The sequence below is a fragment of the Ahaetulla prasina genome, chromosome 1 (assembly GCF_028640845.1).
Source record: "Ahaetulla prasina isolate Xishuangbanna chromosome 1, ASM2864084v1, whole genome shotgun sequence".
NCBI classification, from domain to species: Eukaryota; Metazoa; Chordata; class Lepidosauria; order Squamata; family Colubridae; genus Ahaetulla; species Ahaetulla prasina.
The window spans coordinates 375,290,065-375,302,735 of NC_080539.1; the positions used below are offsets into that span (position 1 = coordinate 375,290,065).

General features: G+C 54.7%; 1 protein-coding gene across 5 annotated transcripts in view; it reads left to right on the top strand.

Annotated features, from left to right (window-relative positions):
* KCNN1 (potassium calcium-activated channel subfamily N member 1) overlaps nt 1–11,024 on the top strand; it is a 37,846-nt gene extending 26,822 nt beyond the window's left edge. For 4 of the 5 annotated variants that reach the window (XM_058163664.1, XM_058163666.1, XM_058163665.1 and 1 more), the window contains 8 exons: nt 515–970; nt 2,183–2,278; nt 3,297–3,715; nt 4,923–5,064; nt 6,066–6,176; nt 6,637–6,764; nt 7,997–8,066; nt 10,235–11,024. In XM_058163664.1, coding sequence (XP_058019647.1) covers nt 515–970; nt 2,183–2,278; nt 3,297–3,715; nt 4,923–5,064; nt 6,066–6,176; nt 6,637–6,764; nt 7,997–8,066; nt 10,235–10,513 — 1,701 coding nt within the window. In that variant the 3' untranslated portion in view covers nt 10,514–11,024. The remainder of the gene's footprint in view (nt 1–514; nt 971–2,182; nt 2,279–3,296; nt 3,716–4,922; nt 5,065–6,065; nt 6,177–6,636; nt 6,765–7,996; nt 8,067–10,234) is intronic. The other variant, XR_009152776.1, reaches the window with a different exon arrangement.
* The last annotated feature ends 1,647 nt before the right edge of the window (nt 11,025–12,671 follow it).

Consider the following 12,671-nt stretch of genomic DNA (forward strand, 5'->3'; position numbering starts at 1 on the left):
GCACCAGCCTTCCCAATGGGCTGTACAGATACTGTTTGACTTACGACCATCTGTTTAGTGGCCAAAGTTGCAACGTCCGTTTTTCACACGACCGTTGCAGAATCCCTGTGGTCACATGATCAACATTTGGATGTTTGGCAACATATGAATTATGATGGTCTCAGTGTCCCGGGGTCACATGATCAAAAATTCAACTGCTTGGCCACTGACTTGCATTTATGACGGTCGCAATCTCCCGGGGGGAGTCACGTGATGCCCATTTGCGACCTCCTGACAAGCAATGGGGAAACCAGATTCACTTAACCGTGTTACTAACTTAACAACGAAGGGCGAAAAAGGTCACGAAATTAGCAACAGAAATTTTGTGCTCGGCTGTGGTCGTAAGTCGAGGACTCCTTGTATCTGGTTGGGTTCGCTCCACGTCCAGCTGGTGGCCGAAATGCCTCGGGGGTCTCCTTTGCTTCGGACATTGGGAGCTGATGGGGTCTTCCTCCTCCTGCCTTCCCCTCCCCAGGTAAACGCGAATTGCCCCCCCCTGAGCCATGCGGGGTCCAGGCACACGGCCGGCGACTGCAGCCCCTTCACCGAGATAGCCATGAACAGCTGCAGGCACAACGGGGGGGCCATCGGACCGCTGGGCCGCTTGGGTGTCTCCCCCCGCCATTTGCGCGAGCTGGACGCTGAGACGCAGCCCCTGCAGACCTTCCCCGACTCCGACCTGGAGGTGGTGGTCTCCAAGGCCGAGCGTGGCAAGGGCTCGGGCTCCCAGCTGGACGGAAGGGCGGAGGAGGGTGCCGGTGGCTCCGACCAGCCCCAGAAGAGGAACCAGAACGTCGGGCACCGGCTGGGGCACCGGCGGGCACTCTTTGAGAAGCGCAAGCGGCTGAGCGACTACGCCCTCATCTTCGGCATGTTCGGGATCGTGGTGATGGTGACGGAAACGGAGCTGTCCTGGGGCCTTTACTCCAAGGTAAGGAGACCGAATCCTGGTGCCCCCATCTCACCTTTCTGAGCTTTCAGTGAGAAGGTTGCCGAGACACAGATTGACAGTGTTGGAGGGGCCCCCCAAACCGCCTCCCCCCAGAACGTCCCTGTTTCCCCCAGATTCGTGCCTGACTCTGCCATTCCCATCGGTCTCTGGTGACAAAACCCACAATGGGGGCTCCAACCTCTATTTGAAGCTCCCCCCCATCCCTTCCTGCCCCTTGGCCCAGGTGCTCCCCTTTCATCCATAACTGAACTGTCACTTTTCCTGCTGGAGGGATTCATCGCCTCTTTCTGTAGGTCCCAGCCATCCTCACTCAGACCCATAGCCCCCCCCTCACCCCTCCCTCATTCTTTCTCCTCTTAAGGTCCTCCCCACAAGGCCTCCAGACGCCCCCACCCCCCAGGTTAGAGCTAATCAACGTTTTCACAGCCTTGGTTGACAGCACCCGTCTTTTGGCCTTTCTTGGTCAAAAAATGCCCCTCCCCCCCATGAGTGACTCCACTGAATTCTGTCCCACCCATGGACCTAGAGCAGTGGGGGAGGGGAGGCCAATTTGTATTCAATTGTGGGGGACAGACCAAGATTGCCAAGAGTGAGCCAGGAACTTAGTTAACTCATCCCCATCTCTGAAGGCTTATAAATTTAACAATAAAATAATAATTAACAAAAGATTTGGAAGAGAGGACAGTTGAATTGGCTTGCTTGCATTCTGTTTGGGGTTGGACTAGATGATCTTTGGATTCCGTTCCAATTTCATGGTTCTACGCTCCCCACTTCCTCTTGGTGGAGAGGGTCTGTCAGGCTTGTCCCGGCTTAGGCATTTAGGAAAGAAAGACCCTCGACTCCTTGGGTAGCAAAGTATATACTTGAACAGAAGCCAAGCGGTTACAGCATAAGCAAAGCCACACTAATTTCCCCCTCTCCTGAGCGCCACCCCCCCCGTCCCTTCACAAATATCCAATGGTATTCAAATGCGATGGTTTGGTAGGCGTTGGCATTCCGTTCTCACGCTCATGTCCTTGGATCTGCCAGGCTCTGTCCCGGGCTGGCCCTTCTGGTCCCCCTGTCATCTCCCCTCCCTCTGGCAGTCCCACCCAGAGGATGGGGAGGATGCGTGGCAGGTTTGCCTCCTTCCTTCCCGCCTGACTCCCTCCCTCCCTCCGTCTCTCTCTCTCTCTCTCTCTCTCCTGCCAGGATTCGTCCTACTCCTTTGCCCTGAAATGCCTCATCAGCCTCTCCACCGCCATCCTGCTGGGGCTCATCATCATGTACCACGCCCGGGAGATCCAGGTGAGGCACCGATGCCCTTGTGGGAGGAGGAGGTGGGAGGCTTTGCCAGCAGCAGCAGCAGCCGGGCAGCTCCAGGCCTCCTGGGGTCGGTCCCGAGGAGGGGCAGAGGGCTGTGCTCCAGGGCCTGCCCAGCTGTGGGGTGGCGGGAGGCTGGTCCAGGAAGAGGGCTGCCCCTGGGACTCCTCCAAAGCTCTTGGCCCGCACGGGTGCCAGGCAGCCTCCGAAGCGCCTCTTGTCTCTGTGGTGGGCCCATGCCCGGGGGGGGAGGGGGGGAGGCTGCTGCGGGTGGGTTTCCTGAGACCGTAAGCAGGAGAAGCGGCGTCGCCTCTCAAAACAACAAACCAGGTTTGGGCTTCTCCCGTCAGGCTCCCTTGGGGCAACCGAGAGGCTGCAAGGGATCATTCGGTCAGTTGTCCTGGCTCAGCCTGCCCCCTCTGGACCTGGTCTGCTTTGCAGGGAATCGGTCACTTCTGCTCTCTGCCCATGGCCGCTATACGGGCAGTCCTTGGCTTGCAACCCCAAAATTTCTGTTTCGAAGAGAGACCGTCGTTCAGTGAGCTTTGTTCCATTTTACGACCTTTCTCACCACATTTGTTAAGGAATAACTGCCGTTGTTAAATTAGTAACAGGGTCGTTCAGTCAATCCAGCTCGCCCCCCTTGACTTTGCTCCTCAGAAGGTGGCAAAAGGGGATCACGTAACCCGAGGATGCTGCGACCGTCATAAATGCAAGCCAGTTGCTAAAAGTCCGAATTTTAATCATGTGAGAACAACGGTCGTAAGTCAAGTCAAATAACTGTCCTAAGTCACTTTTTTCAGCGCCGATGTAACTTCGAAAGGTCACTAAGTGAAGTGTTGTAAGTCGAGGACTATTTGTATAGCACTTTCCTCCTCACACTGGCTGCAGCCTTGTGAGTCAGTAGGATCAGAGTTGGGGGCAGAGATCGGGCCTCCGACAGAGGCTGCTGACCCCAGAGCCGGGCAGGGCCCCCGCTGACTGCCTTCTGTGCCCCATCCAGCTCTTCATGGTGGACAACGGGGCGGACGACTGGCGCATCGCCATGACCTACGAGCGCATCTTCTTCATCGCCCTGGAGCTGCTGGTTTGTGCCATCCACCCCATCCCCGGCCAGTACTTCTTCACCTGGACCACCCGGCTGGCCTTCACCTACGCCACCTCGGAGGCCAGCACGGACGTGGACATCACCCTCTCCATCCCCATGTTCCTGCGCCTCTACCTGATCGGGCGGGTGATGCTGCTGCACAGCAAGCTCTTCACGGACGCCTCTTCGCGCAGCATCGGGGCCCTGAACAAGATCAACTTCAACACCCGCTTTGTCATGAAGACCCTCATGACCATCTGCCCCGGCACCGTCCTTCTGGTCTTCAGCATCTCCTCCTGGATCATCGCCGCCTGGACGGTGCGCGTCTGCGAGAGGTAGGAGCCCTTCCCCTCGCTCTGCAGGGGAGGCCGGGGGGGGGGAAAGGCCCCCCTGCCCCCAAAGGTGGGGCCGGGGCGCAAGCAGTCTTCTCCAGAAGGTTCCTTGTCTGTCATGGTCCCCTGAGAGTTAGAACTGCTTCGTGTTGCGTTGATGACACCAGAGGCGGAATGTTGCGTCCTGTTCTGGTCGCCACGAGGTAAAAAAAAAAGACATGGAATCTCTAGAACAGGGGTGTCAGACTCAAGGATCCGGCCTGTGGGGTGCTTAGATCTGGAAACAGTGAAGGACTGGCCCGCGGTGCCTCTGCCAGCGAAAACGGAGCTCGGGAGGGTCGCCTGCAGCCTTCCCAAGCTTCATTTTCGCTGGCAGATGGCTGCAGGAGGCCGTTGCAGCTGAAAACGAATCTCGGGAGCTGGCAGAGGGCTCGGGCCACCACCTGCATCCCTGGCATGAGTGATGAGCTGGCCATGCCCACCCTGGCCCCCCAAAACTCAAACGCAACCCCTGATGTGGCCCTCAGTGAAATGGAGTTTGATATCCCTGCTCTAGAAAGAGTGCAGAGAAGAGCAACAGAGATAATTAGGAGGTGGCTGGAGGTTAAAACCCACAAAGTACAGTTCCTGGAATTGGGTACGTCTAGTGAAGAGAAGGATTCGGGGTGACATGATTGCAATCTTCCATTATTTGAGGGGCTACCACAGAGAAGAGAGGGGGTCAAGCTATTCTCCGAGGCACCAGAAGGCTGGACAAGAAATAATGGATGGAAACCAGCCAAGGAGAGAAGCCACCTAGAACTAGGGAGAAATTTCTTGACAGTGAGAACAATTTATCAGTGGAACTGCTTGGTGCCAGAAGTTGTGGCTGCTCCAACACTGCAGGCTTTTAAGAAGAGGCTGGGGAGCCACTTGTCTGAAATGGTAGAGGGTCCCCCACCTGAGCAGGGGGTTGGACTAGAAGACCTCCAAGGTCCCTTCCAACTCTGTTATTTGAAGATCTGGGCCTGTGACTGGGTTGGACTCCAGCACCCATGATGCCCAGCCAGCATGGCCAGATCCTAGGTTGAGGCAAAGACTTGCACCCAGGGCTGACCTACCGCAGGCAGGGGCAGCTCCGCCCCAGGAAGGCCCGCAGTGGGGTCTTGTTTGCTGGGGCTGGGGGACACATGAGGCGTGACCCCTCCCCCCTTTACCTGTCCTCATGCAGGTACCACGACAAGCAGGATGTGACCAGCAACTTCCTGGGCGCCATGTGGCTGATCTCCATCACCTTCCTCTCCATCGGCTACGGGGACATGGTCCCCCACACCTACTGTGGGAAAGGGGTCTGCTTGCTCACCGGGATTATGGTAAGGAGGTCCTGGATTGGATGGGTCCCTAAAAGGTCATCTAGGCCAACCCAGACTTCCCAGGTGGGACCGGTTTTTAAAAACTGCCCTTTTTTACAAGATACCCCCAATCAATAGATTCGTGCTAAGACCAGTAAGTTTTACCCTGAGTAAGGCACTAAGAGCAGTTCTGCAGAGAGAGAGAGAGAGAAATAAGATTAACATCATCATCTGGCAGCCAAAGTTTGTTTCTCAGGTGTTTTTCAAAACTCGTTTTTCCACCCGCACTTTGAAATGGGGCACTCAGCACTCTGCAGCCCCTCATTCCCAGCCTGTTTCTCCCCTAATCAGCTCGGAGGGTCCCGTAAAGAGTGTGTGGGGGGGGCACTGTTGTCTTTTTCATGTTGAAGGTTTCTCCACATTGCAAGCAAATCAAACTTCCCTTCAGGATTTGAATTTCCTCCTATATATATATATTGCTCCCCCTCCGACAGATAGTCCTTGACTTACGACCATTCATTTAGTGACCGTTCGAAGTTACGTCACTGAAAAGGGATCACGCGATCCCCTTTTGTAAACTAAGCCAAGTCACTTAACAACTGCAGTGATTCATTCTACATCTGTGGCAAGAAAGGTTGTAAAATGGTGTAAAACTCATTTAACAACAGTCTCGCTTAGCAGCCGAAATGTTGGGCTCAAATGTGGTCGTACGTCGAGGACTTCTTGTGCAAAGAGAGCTTTCCAAATGCCTCTCACCTGTGCTGGATTCTGCTTTATGTCCTTGACCTGCTAGATTTTTCCTTGCAAGGAATTTTAGAAATTCTTGAAACTTCTGAGATTGAGAAACCGAAAGGAGAAGGCGGGTGGCTCAACCCACACAACTGCAACAAAACAGACACAGCCCTCCAAAGGAGCCACAAAGCCAGGAGGGTGGGCAGGCGTGGCGTCCTCCCCCTTCCTGCCTCTCTCTTGGGGGAGGGTGACTCTACACTACCCACCCCCCACCCCCGGTTGTCTTTCAGGGTGCAGGGTGCACAGCACTTGTGGTTGCCGTGGTGGCCCGGAAACTAGAACTCACCAAAGCTGAGAAACACGTACACAACTTCATGATGGACACACAATTAACAAAGCGGGTGAGACCCTGAGGATGCTCTGTCCAGCTGCAGAGATTTTCCCTCGCCCAGGCTGAGCTGCATTTACCCCTCTGAAGCCCTTTCTCCCCTGGGAGAAATCCACTGGGATCTTCTTGATCCCTTCTGATTTCGGGACAGTGGGGCTCATCTGCAAACGTGGGTGCCCCACTGCTCGGCCTTTCCTTGGGGTCACTCAAAGGCTCAAAGCAGGACTCCCCCGGGAGACCTCTTGGGGGGGGGGAGAGTGATGCCCCATTCCCCTCCCTGCTTCTGCTATTAAGGGGGGGGTCTCTACAAAGCCCCTCCTGAGATTCCATGGGGAGAGAGCCCCCCAAGACTTTGGAGCCCCCTCCCTGGGGAAGACATGCATCGGTGGGGTTCCTTTTATTCTCTTCCCTTGCCCATCGCAGGGGGGGGGCTTTCTTTTCTCACCTGTTTCCCCCCCCTCCACCCTCCCCAGGTGAAAAACTCAGCAGCCAATGTGCTCAGGGAAACGTGGCTCATCTACAAACACACCAAGCTGGTGAAAAAGCTCGACCACGCCAAGGTGCGGAAACACCAGCGTAAGTTCCTCCAAGCCATCCATCAGTAAGTCCACCTGTTTACCTGCTTCCGGCCCCTCCCCCTCCCTTCTCTGCCACCCTCCCCATTGATTCAGGAAGCCCCTCCAGGAGCCCCCACCCCCCACCCCCTGTAAACTACAGGCCTCTAAAGGGCGGGTGGGATTTGGTCCATCCGATGCCCCCACCCCCACCCCCATTCAAGGCAGGTGTTGGGAACCCCACCCTGCCTGGCCTGGTCTAGAAATGGGGGGTGGCTCCCCCAAATTGGGAGCTGCTGCCTCTATGGCTTCTCAAGGGATGAGTGCGAGGTGAGTTCCCAGCCTTTGAGTCCATCACTGGAGGTCTCCAAGAAGAGGCTGGACAGTCACTCGTCTGGAATGGTAGAGGGTCTCCTGCTTGAGCAGGGGGCTGGACTAGAAGACCTCCAAGGTCCCTTCCAGCTCTATTCTGATTGACTTTAAGAGGAAATGTGCCTAGCAGAGAAGTAGACCCTCATGCTAAGTTTCCAGTCCTCATGGCTGTGAAGGAAAGTTTGCTTTTGGTGCCAATGGGAGGGGAGGGCCAGCTGGACAGGGAGGCCTCGGCTTGGCCAGAGAGGCGGAGGAGTGGGCAGGGAACCCCTGCGCTGCTGAGGGCTATGAGTTGCTGGTCAGCAAGGCTTCAGCTGGCCTTGGCGGACCTCAACCTCACAAGAAGCGCCAGGCTCTGCCGCCCAGCACAGCGCTCGGCCTCAGGACTGCTGACCCTGCGCCAAATGGGCACAGCTCCTTCCCCCTTGGTCCTTTCTGCCACCTGGCTTAATCCCCCTGGGTGAACCTCCAGTGGGCCTGGGGACCTGGGAGGGGGCGAGGGCTTTGCAAAGGGTTTCTGAAGGGTCAGCTGGGGTCACAGTGGACACCGCGACCCCTGTGGCTGTCCTGCAGTGGGCGATTCTCCCCCTTAAAGGTGGGCTCGTGGGCAGCATCCTGGGTGGTGGGCAAGAGGGTCACCCAGTGACGTTTCCATCCACAGGTTCTGTGGCTGGGAGGGGGATCGGACCCCAAGGGGGGGGCAGAAATGATGGTAGCTGGGGGAGGGGAGGCCCTCCCCAGAAAGAAGCCAGGGGGCCTCCACTCCCAGACCAGGGCTCCCAGGACTGGGCGGGTTTGTCTGCAGGGGAGGGGGAAGCTGCTCCTCCCTCCCCCCTCCCCCCACCTGGTTTTCTGCTATGTCCTGGTGAGGAGGAAGAGGAGGGTGAGCCCGGATTTTGCGTTCCAGGTTAAGAAGCGTGAAGATGGAGCAAAGGAAGCTGAGCGACCAGGCCAACATGCTGGTGGATCTATCCAAGGTTTGTGGGGAAGCCAGAAAAGGCAGGAGGAGGTTTCTGCTCCCCACTCCCTCCCCCCCCCCCGAGTGGGGAGGCCTCCCACAGGCTCCCATCTAAGTCACTGGGTCGCCGCAGAGGGACTCTCCCACAGGGGTTGGTGCTGGACTTTGGCCTGGAGAAGGATTCGAATCCACCTCTGATGGGGGCCCAGGAGGGAGATGGGCAACTTTATTGAATGCCAGCTGGGTCGGTCACTGGGACACGTAGATTTGCCTTTGTTCCCTTTATTAAATCATTGTCTTGGGGGCATTTCCAAATCACAAGCGTCCAGCCCGTTCCCTTAATCTGTCATGGCCAATTTTGGAAAGCTTGTCTCTTTTTCTGTGTGTTGTGCTTGTAACATTTAAAAAAAAAAAAAAAACAGGTGGAATTTTGATCACCTGTCATGGCTGCCATCTTGCTATTTTTTGACCACGTTTTGCCGATACCCCTGACACCCCCCTCCCACATTTCTTAAAGTACTCTGTTCTGACTGCCCTTAACTTATATTGTTGCTCCCAGGTGTATACGACTCACCTCCCTGCAGCCAACCATGTTAGTCTCTGATACCTTAATTTTCAGACCCCTGTTCCTTGTGGTAGCACATAATCCATCTGACATTCACTGCAAATTATTCAACTTGGTTTAAACATGTCCTGCCTTGCTTATTAACAGAGTAACAGAGTTAGAAGGGACCTTGGAGATCTTCTAGTCCAACCCTCTGGTCAAGCAGGAGTCCCTGTGCCATTCTAGGCAAATGGTTGCCCAATCTCTTCTTAAAAACCTCTTTAATGAAAAACCTATTAGGGTTAGGATTGTATAGCTTCTTGTTCACTTTTAAATTGGTTCATGTTGAGGACCAATGAACCAGTGGAACAAAAGTTGCCTTCAGAAGTCGTGGGTGTTTCATCACAGGAGGTTTTTAGGAAGAGACCGGGCAGCCACCTGTCTGAAATGGCATAAGGGCTTCTGCTTGAGCAGGGGGCTGGACTAGAAGACCTCCAGGGTCCCTTCCAGCTCTGAATTTTACAGATTGATACAGATTGAACAATTCACCTATTAAAAATCTATAGGTGAAAGAAGGGCAGGGGTGTCTCAGCCATTGTTGTGTCTGCGCCTCCCGAGCCAGGCCCCCTGCCAGAAAGTGACTTGGACAGTGAGGGGGAAGGGCCATGAGGACTTACCTCTGGAGCACCGGCTTCCCTGGCTCAGCTCCAGGAGCCAGAGGCAGGCCAGGTGGAGGAAATTAGGGCCGTGGTGGCTCAGGCTGTAAGATAGCCTGTTATTAAAACACAGCAGCCTGCAATTACTGCAGGCTCGAGTCCCACCAGGCCCAAGGTTGACTCAGCCTTCCATCCTTTATAAGGTAGGTAAAATGAGGACCCAGATTGTTGGGGGGGCAATAAGTTGACTTTGTAAATATACAAATAGAATGAGACTATTGCCTTACACACTGTAAGCCGCCCTGAGTCTTCGGAGAAGGGCGGGATATAAATGTAAATAAAAAAATAAATAAATAACGAGGCCTCCGTCCCCTGACTCTTCCCCCCCCAGGCCACGCCTCCAGACCCGGCTGATGGCAATCAGGCCTGGCTGGACCCTAGGTTTCATAGGCAGGAGAGGCGGAAACAACAGAAGCAGGGGTGGGGCAGGCCTAGGAAGTGCTGAGTCAGGGAGCCACACCCCACAGGATATAAAAGCAGCAAGGGCTGCTATACCACTTCGTGGCAAGCAAATCAACTGCTTAGAGGGAAAATTAGAGCTGAAGTCCTGTTCCTTGTTTCCTGGCTGACTCATCGGCATCAAGGGAGATAACAGAGACACTTGGCAGACGTTCGCTAGTTTGCTGCCAGAGCTGATAGTTGCCGTCTAATTAAGTCATCGCTCGTGTCTCCCAGACTGCGGAGGGGGACAGAACAGCCATCAAGCCAGTTCAGAGTCAGTTCAGGGCATTGGATGATCCTGGGTGGAAACGGACGGCTGGCAGGAGGGCGTCATGTGACTGTGCATCACTTAGTAAACGAGCTGCTGCTCCTGCCCCTCTTCCACCCATCCCCTGAGGTTCTGTATGCTCATAGAGGGAGCCTCACAAAGAAAGCAATGCAGGAGTCTATCCATGTCCAGGTAACCTTGTTTCTCTTCCTCGGCAGACCCAGAACATCATGTATGACATGGTGTCCGAACTGCAGGAGCGCAACGAAGACCTGGAGAAGCGCATCAGTGCGCTGGAAGGCAAAATTGACACGCTGGGGTTCACTCTGCATGCGCTGCCCGGCCTCGTGAGCCAAGCCATCTGGCAGCAGCACCAGCACCGGGCCCTGCCCCGGGTCTATGGCACCTCCCACGGCTCAGAGCGCTCTCTTTGGACCCCTACGCAGCGGCGGAAGTCTCCCTCCACTGCCCCCCACACGTCCTCCAACAGCGGGTGACGCGCACCGGAGCCCCAGAGCAGCTCTGCTACCTATGGCCATTGTGTGGCTGGATTCCCTCTGAGCTTTTTTTCTGGAAAGCCCCTGAAGCGCAGCCGCCTCCCCTCCGTGTGCCGGGTGGAGAGGGAGGGCCGGGCGGTCTTTGGCTCAGCCTGGAGAAGAGGCCACAGTTCCAGGCCAGTTCCAGTGCAACATTTGGCAAAGCTTTGGGGCAGGGAGGGGTGGTCTTGGTAGAAATAATGCATGTTCATGGGAAGGGAAGGAAGGAAGGAAGGAAGGAAGGTGGTGGGCATCTTCAGAGTTTCAGTTTGAAGAAGTAAGGAAAAATCTGAGCACTCTCAGGAAGTGGGGGCTGCCCCCTTCCCCGTGGTCACTGCAGGGAATGGGTCACAGCCTGTGGGGATGGCATCACTCTGTGCGTCACGTGACTTGGTTTGAACCAGACCCCTCGGCTTCCAGGGAGCCCAGGAGAACTTTACTTTTTATAATAAAACAGAAGGAATGTCTTTTGGTCAGCCTCGAAGTGCATCGCATCATTTGGCACGATTGATATTCTAATTTGTGGCCAAAACGTACCCCACAAACATGTCTTTTAACAGCATGAAAAGAGGTGGCAGCCCTGACCGAATTGGGTGTTTCGTGGAATAGCAAAGTGAAGAGAAACTGATACTACCTCTGTGTGGTTGTTGTTGTTTGTCCATCGTTGTTGATATAGATCTCAATACTACTAGATATATTTAAACAACGGGGAGGGGGGTTCAGGCCACCAGGAATGTCTTGGCACAGTGTTCCCCAGCATTTCTGGCTTGGCGGATGGGGGGGAGAGGGGATGGTTATGCACACGTGTGCCACACTTTCACAAATGCAGCTTCATGCATGTGCACTCGCCCACCACTTCCATGGCCTGGTTCTGAATGGACTGTGGTCCGGCACTGGGCCGCAGACCCTTGCCCTGGTACACATTAGACAAGGGGAAAATGTAGGCTCCACAGCTGTTTCATTGCTGGCTCTAGACAACTCACACGTTGGGTTTCCGCAGTGCGCTTTACTTTGTAGGCTTGACAGGCCTTGTGAATGAGGCCATGCCGGGCAGGGTGTTTTTGTGCCAGCGCTTCCCAGATGGTTGTGTCTATATCCCAACAACTTCAGGGAGGCCTTTAAATGTCCTTGTGGAGTTTCTTCTCCCCTCCATGCGAATGTTCTCCAAAAAAAATTCTGCTTGGGTGTGTGCTCTCCTGCCACTTGTTCTCTCTTCAGCCACATGTGGGCAGGTGGTAGACATGGTCTCTGGTACTTCATCTCACCATCTGATGCCCAGTATTCTGTGAAGACCAGTCATGTGGAAGTGGTTGAGCTGTCTTGCGTGCCTGATAAACAATCCGCGTTCCATGGGCACACAGAAAGGAAGTGGCTCCCACAGTTCTGCAGACCTTCAGTTTTGTAGCTAGACAGTTTCCTCGACCTTCCCCTACAGTGGGGCACAGTCTACCGAAAGCTCAACTTCGCTCTTCCGGAGTTGAGTTCAGTCAGAGTGGTCACTGCTCGGGACAGGAATAGCCAAGGGAACTGAATTGCCCTTTGATTGTGACGGTGTGTGTTGCATGAGAAGGAGCAGGCTGGGGCATGGTCTTTGAATATTGATAGTCCAAAGTTGGCACAAGCCGTAGAGAATTGTCCATGCTGACTGGCATCTCTGGCTCTGAGGAAGCATTTGGGGTACAATCGTTGGCAGAGAGGAAGCTGCCTAGTACAGTTTCCTTCATTTTGGTGATAGTTTGAAGTCTCCTACGTTGAAGAGCTGAATGCCATCAAAGCTGACACCAACCAGAGCATAGGAAAACTCAAAAAAAGTAGTGCAATATCAGAAGATGGGGAGAGACCCGGCCATAAAATTGTGCTTTACTGAGCTGCCCCACTATCAGCCCCCTCTTGCACCAAGACCCCACAGGAGAAGGGCAATGAGGACCACGGTGGGATTTGGCAGGCTGAGAGCTGTTGGTCTCGGCCAGCAGCTCAGGTTATGTCACAGGTGGATTCTTACAGTTCAGAAACATCCAGCCTTGGTTTGACGCAACTACAGGTTATAGCATTTGAGAAAGCTGCCAATGGTGAGTAAACACAGGTCCATAATGTCCCCGTGGCTCAAGCCCAAAGCTCC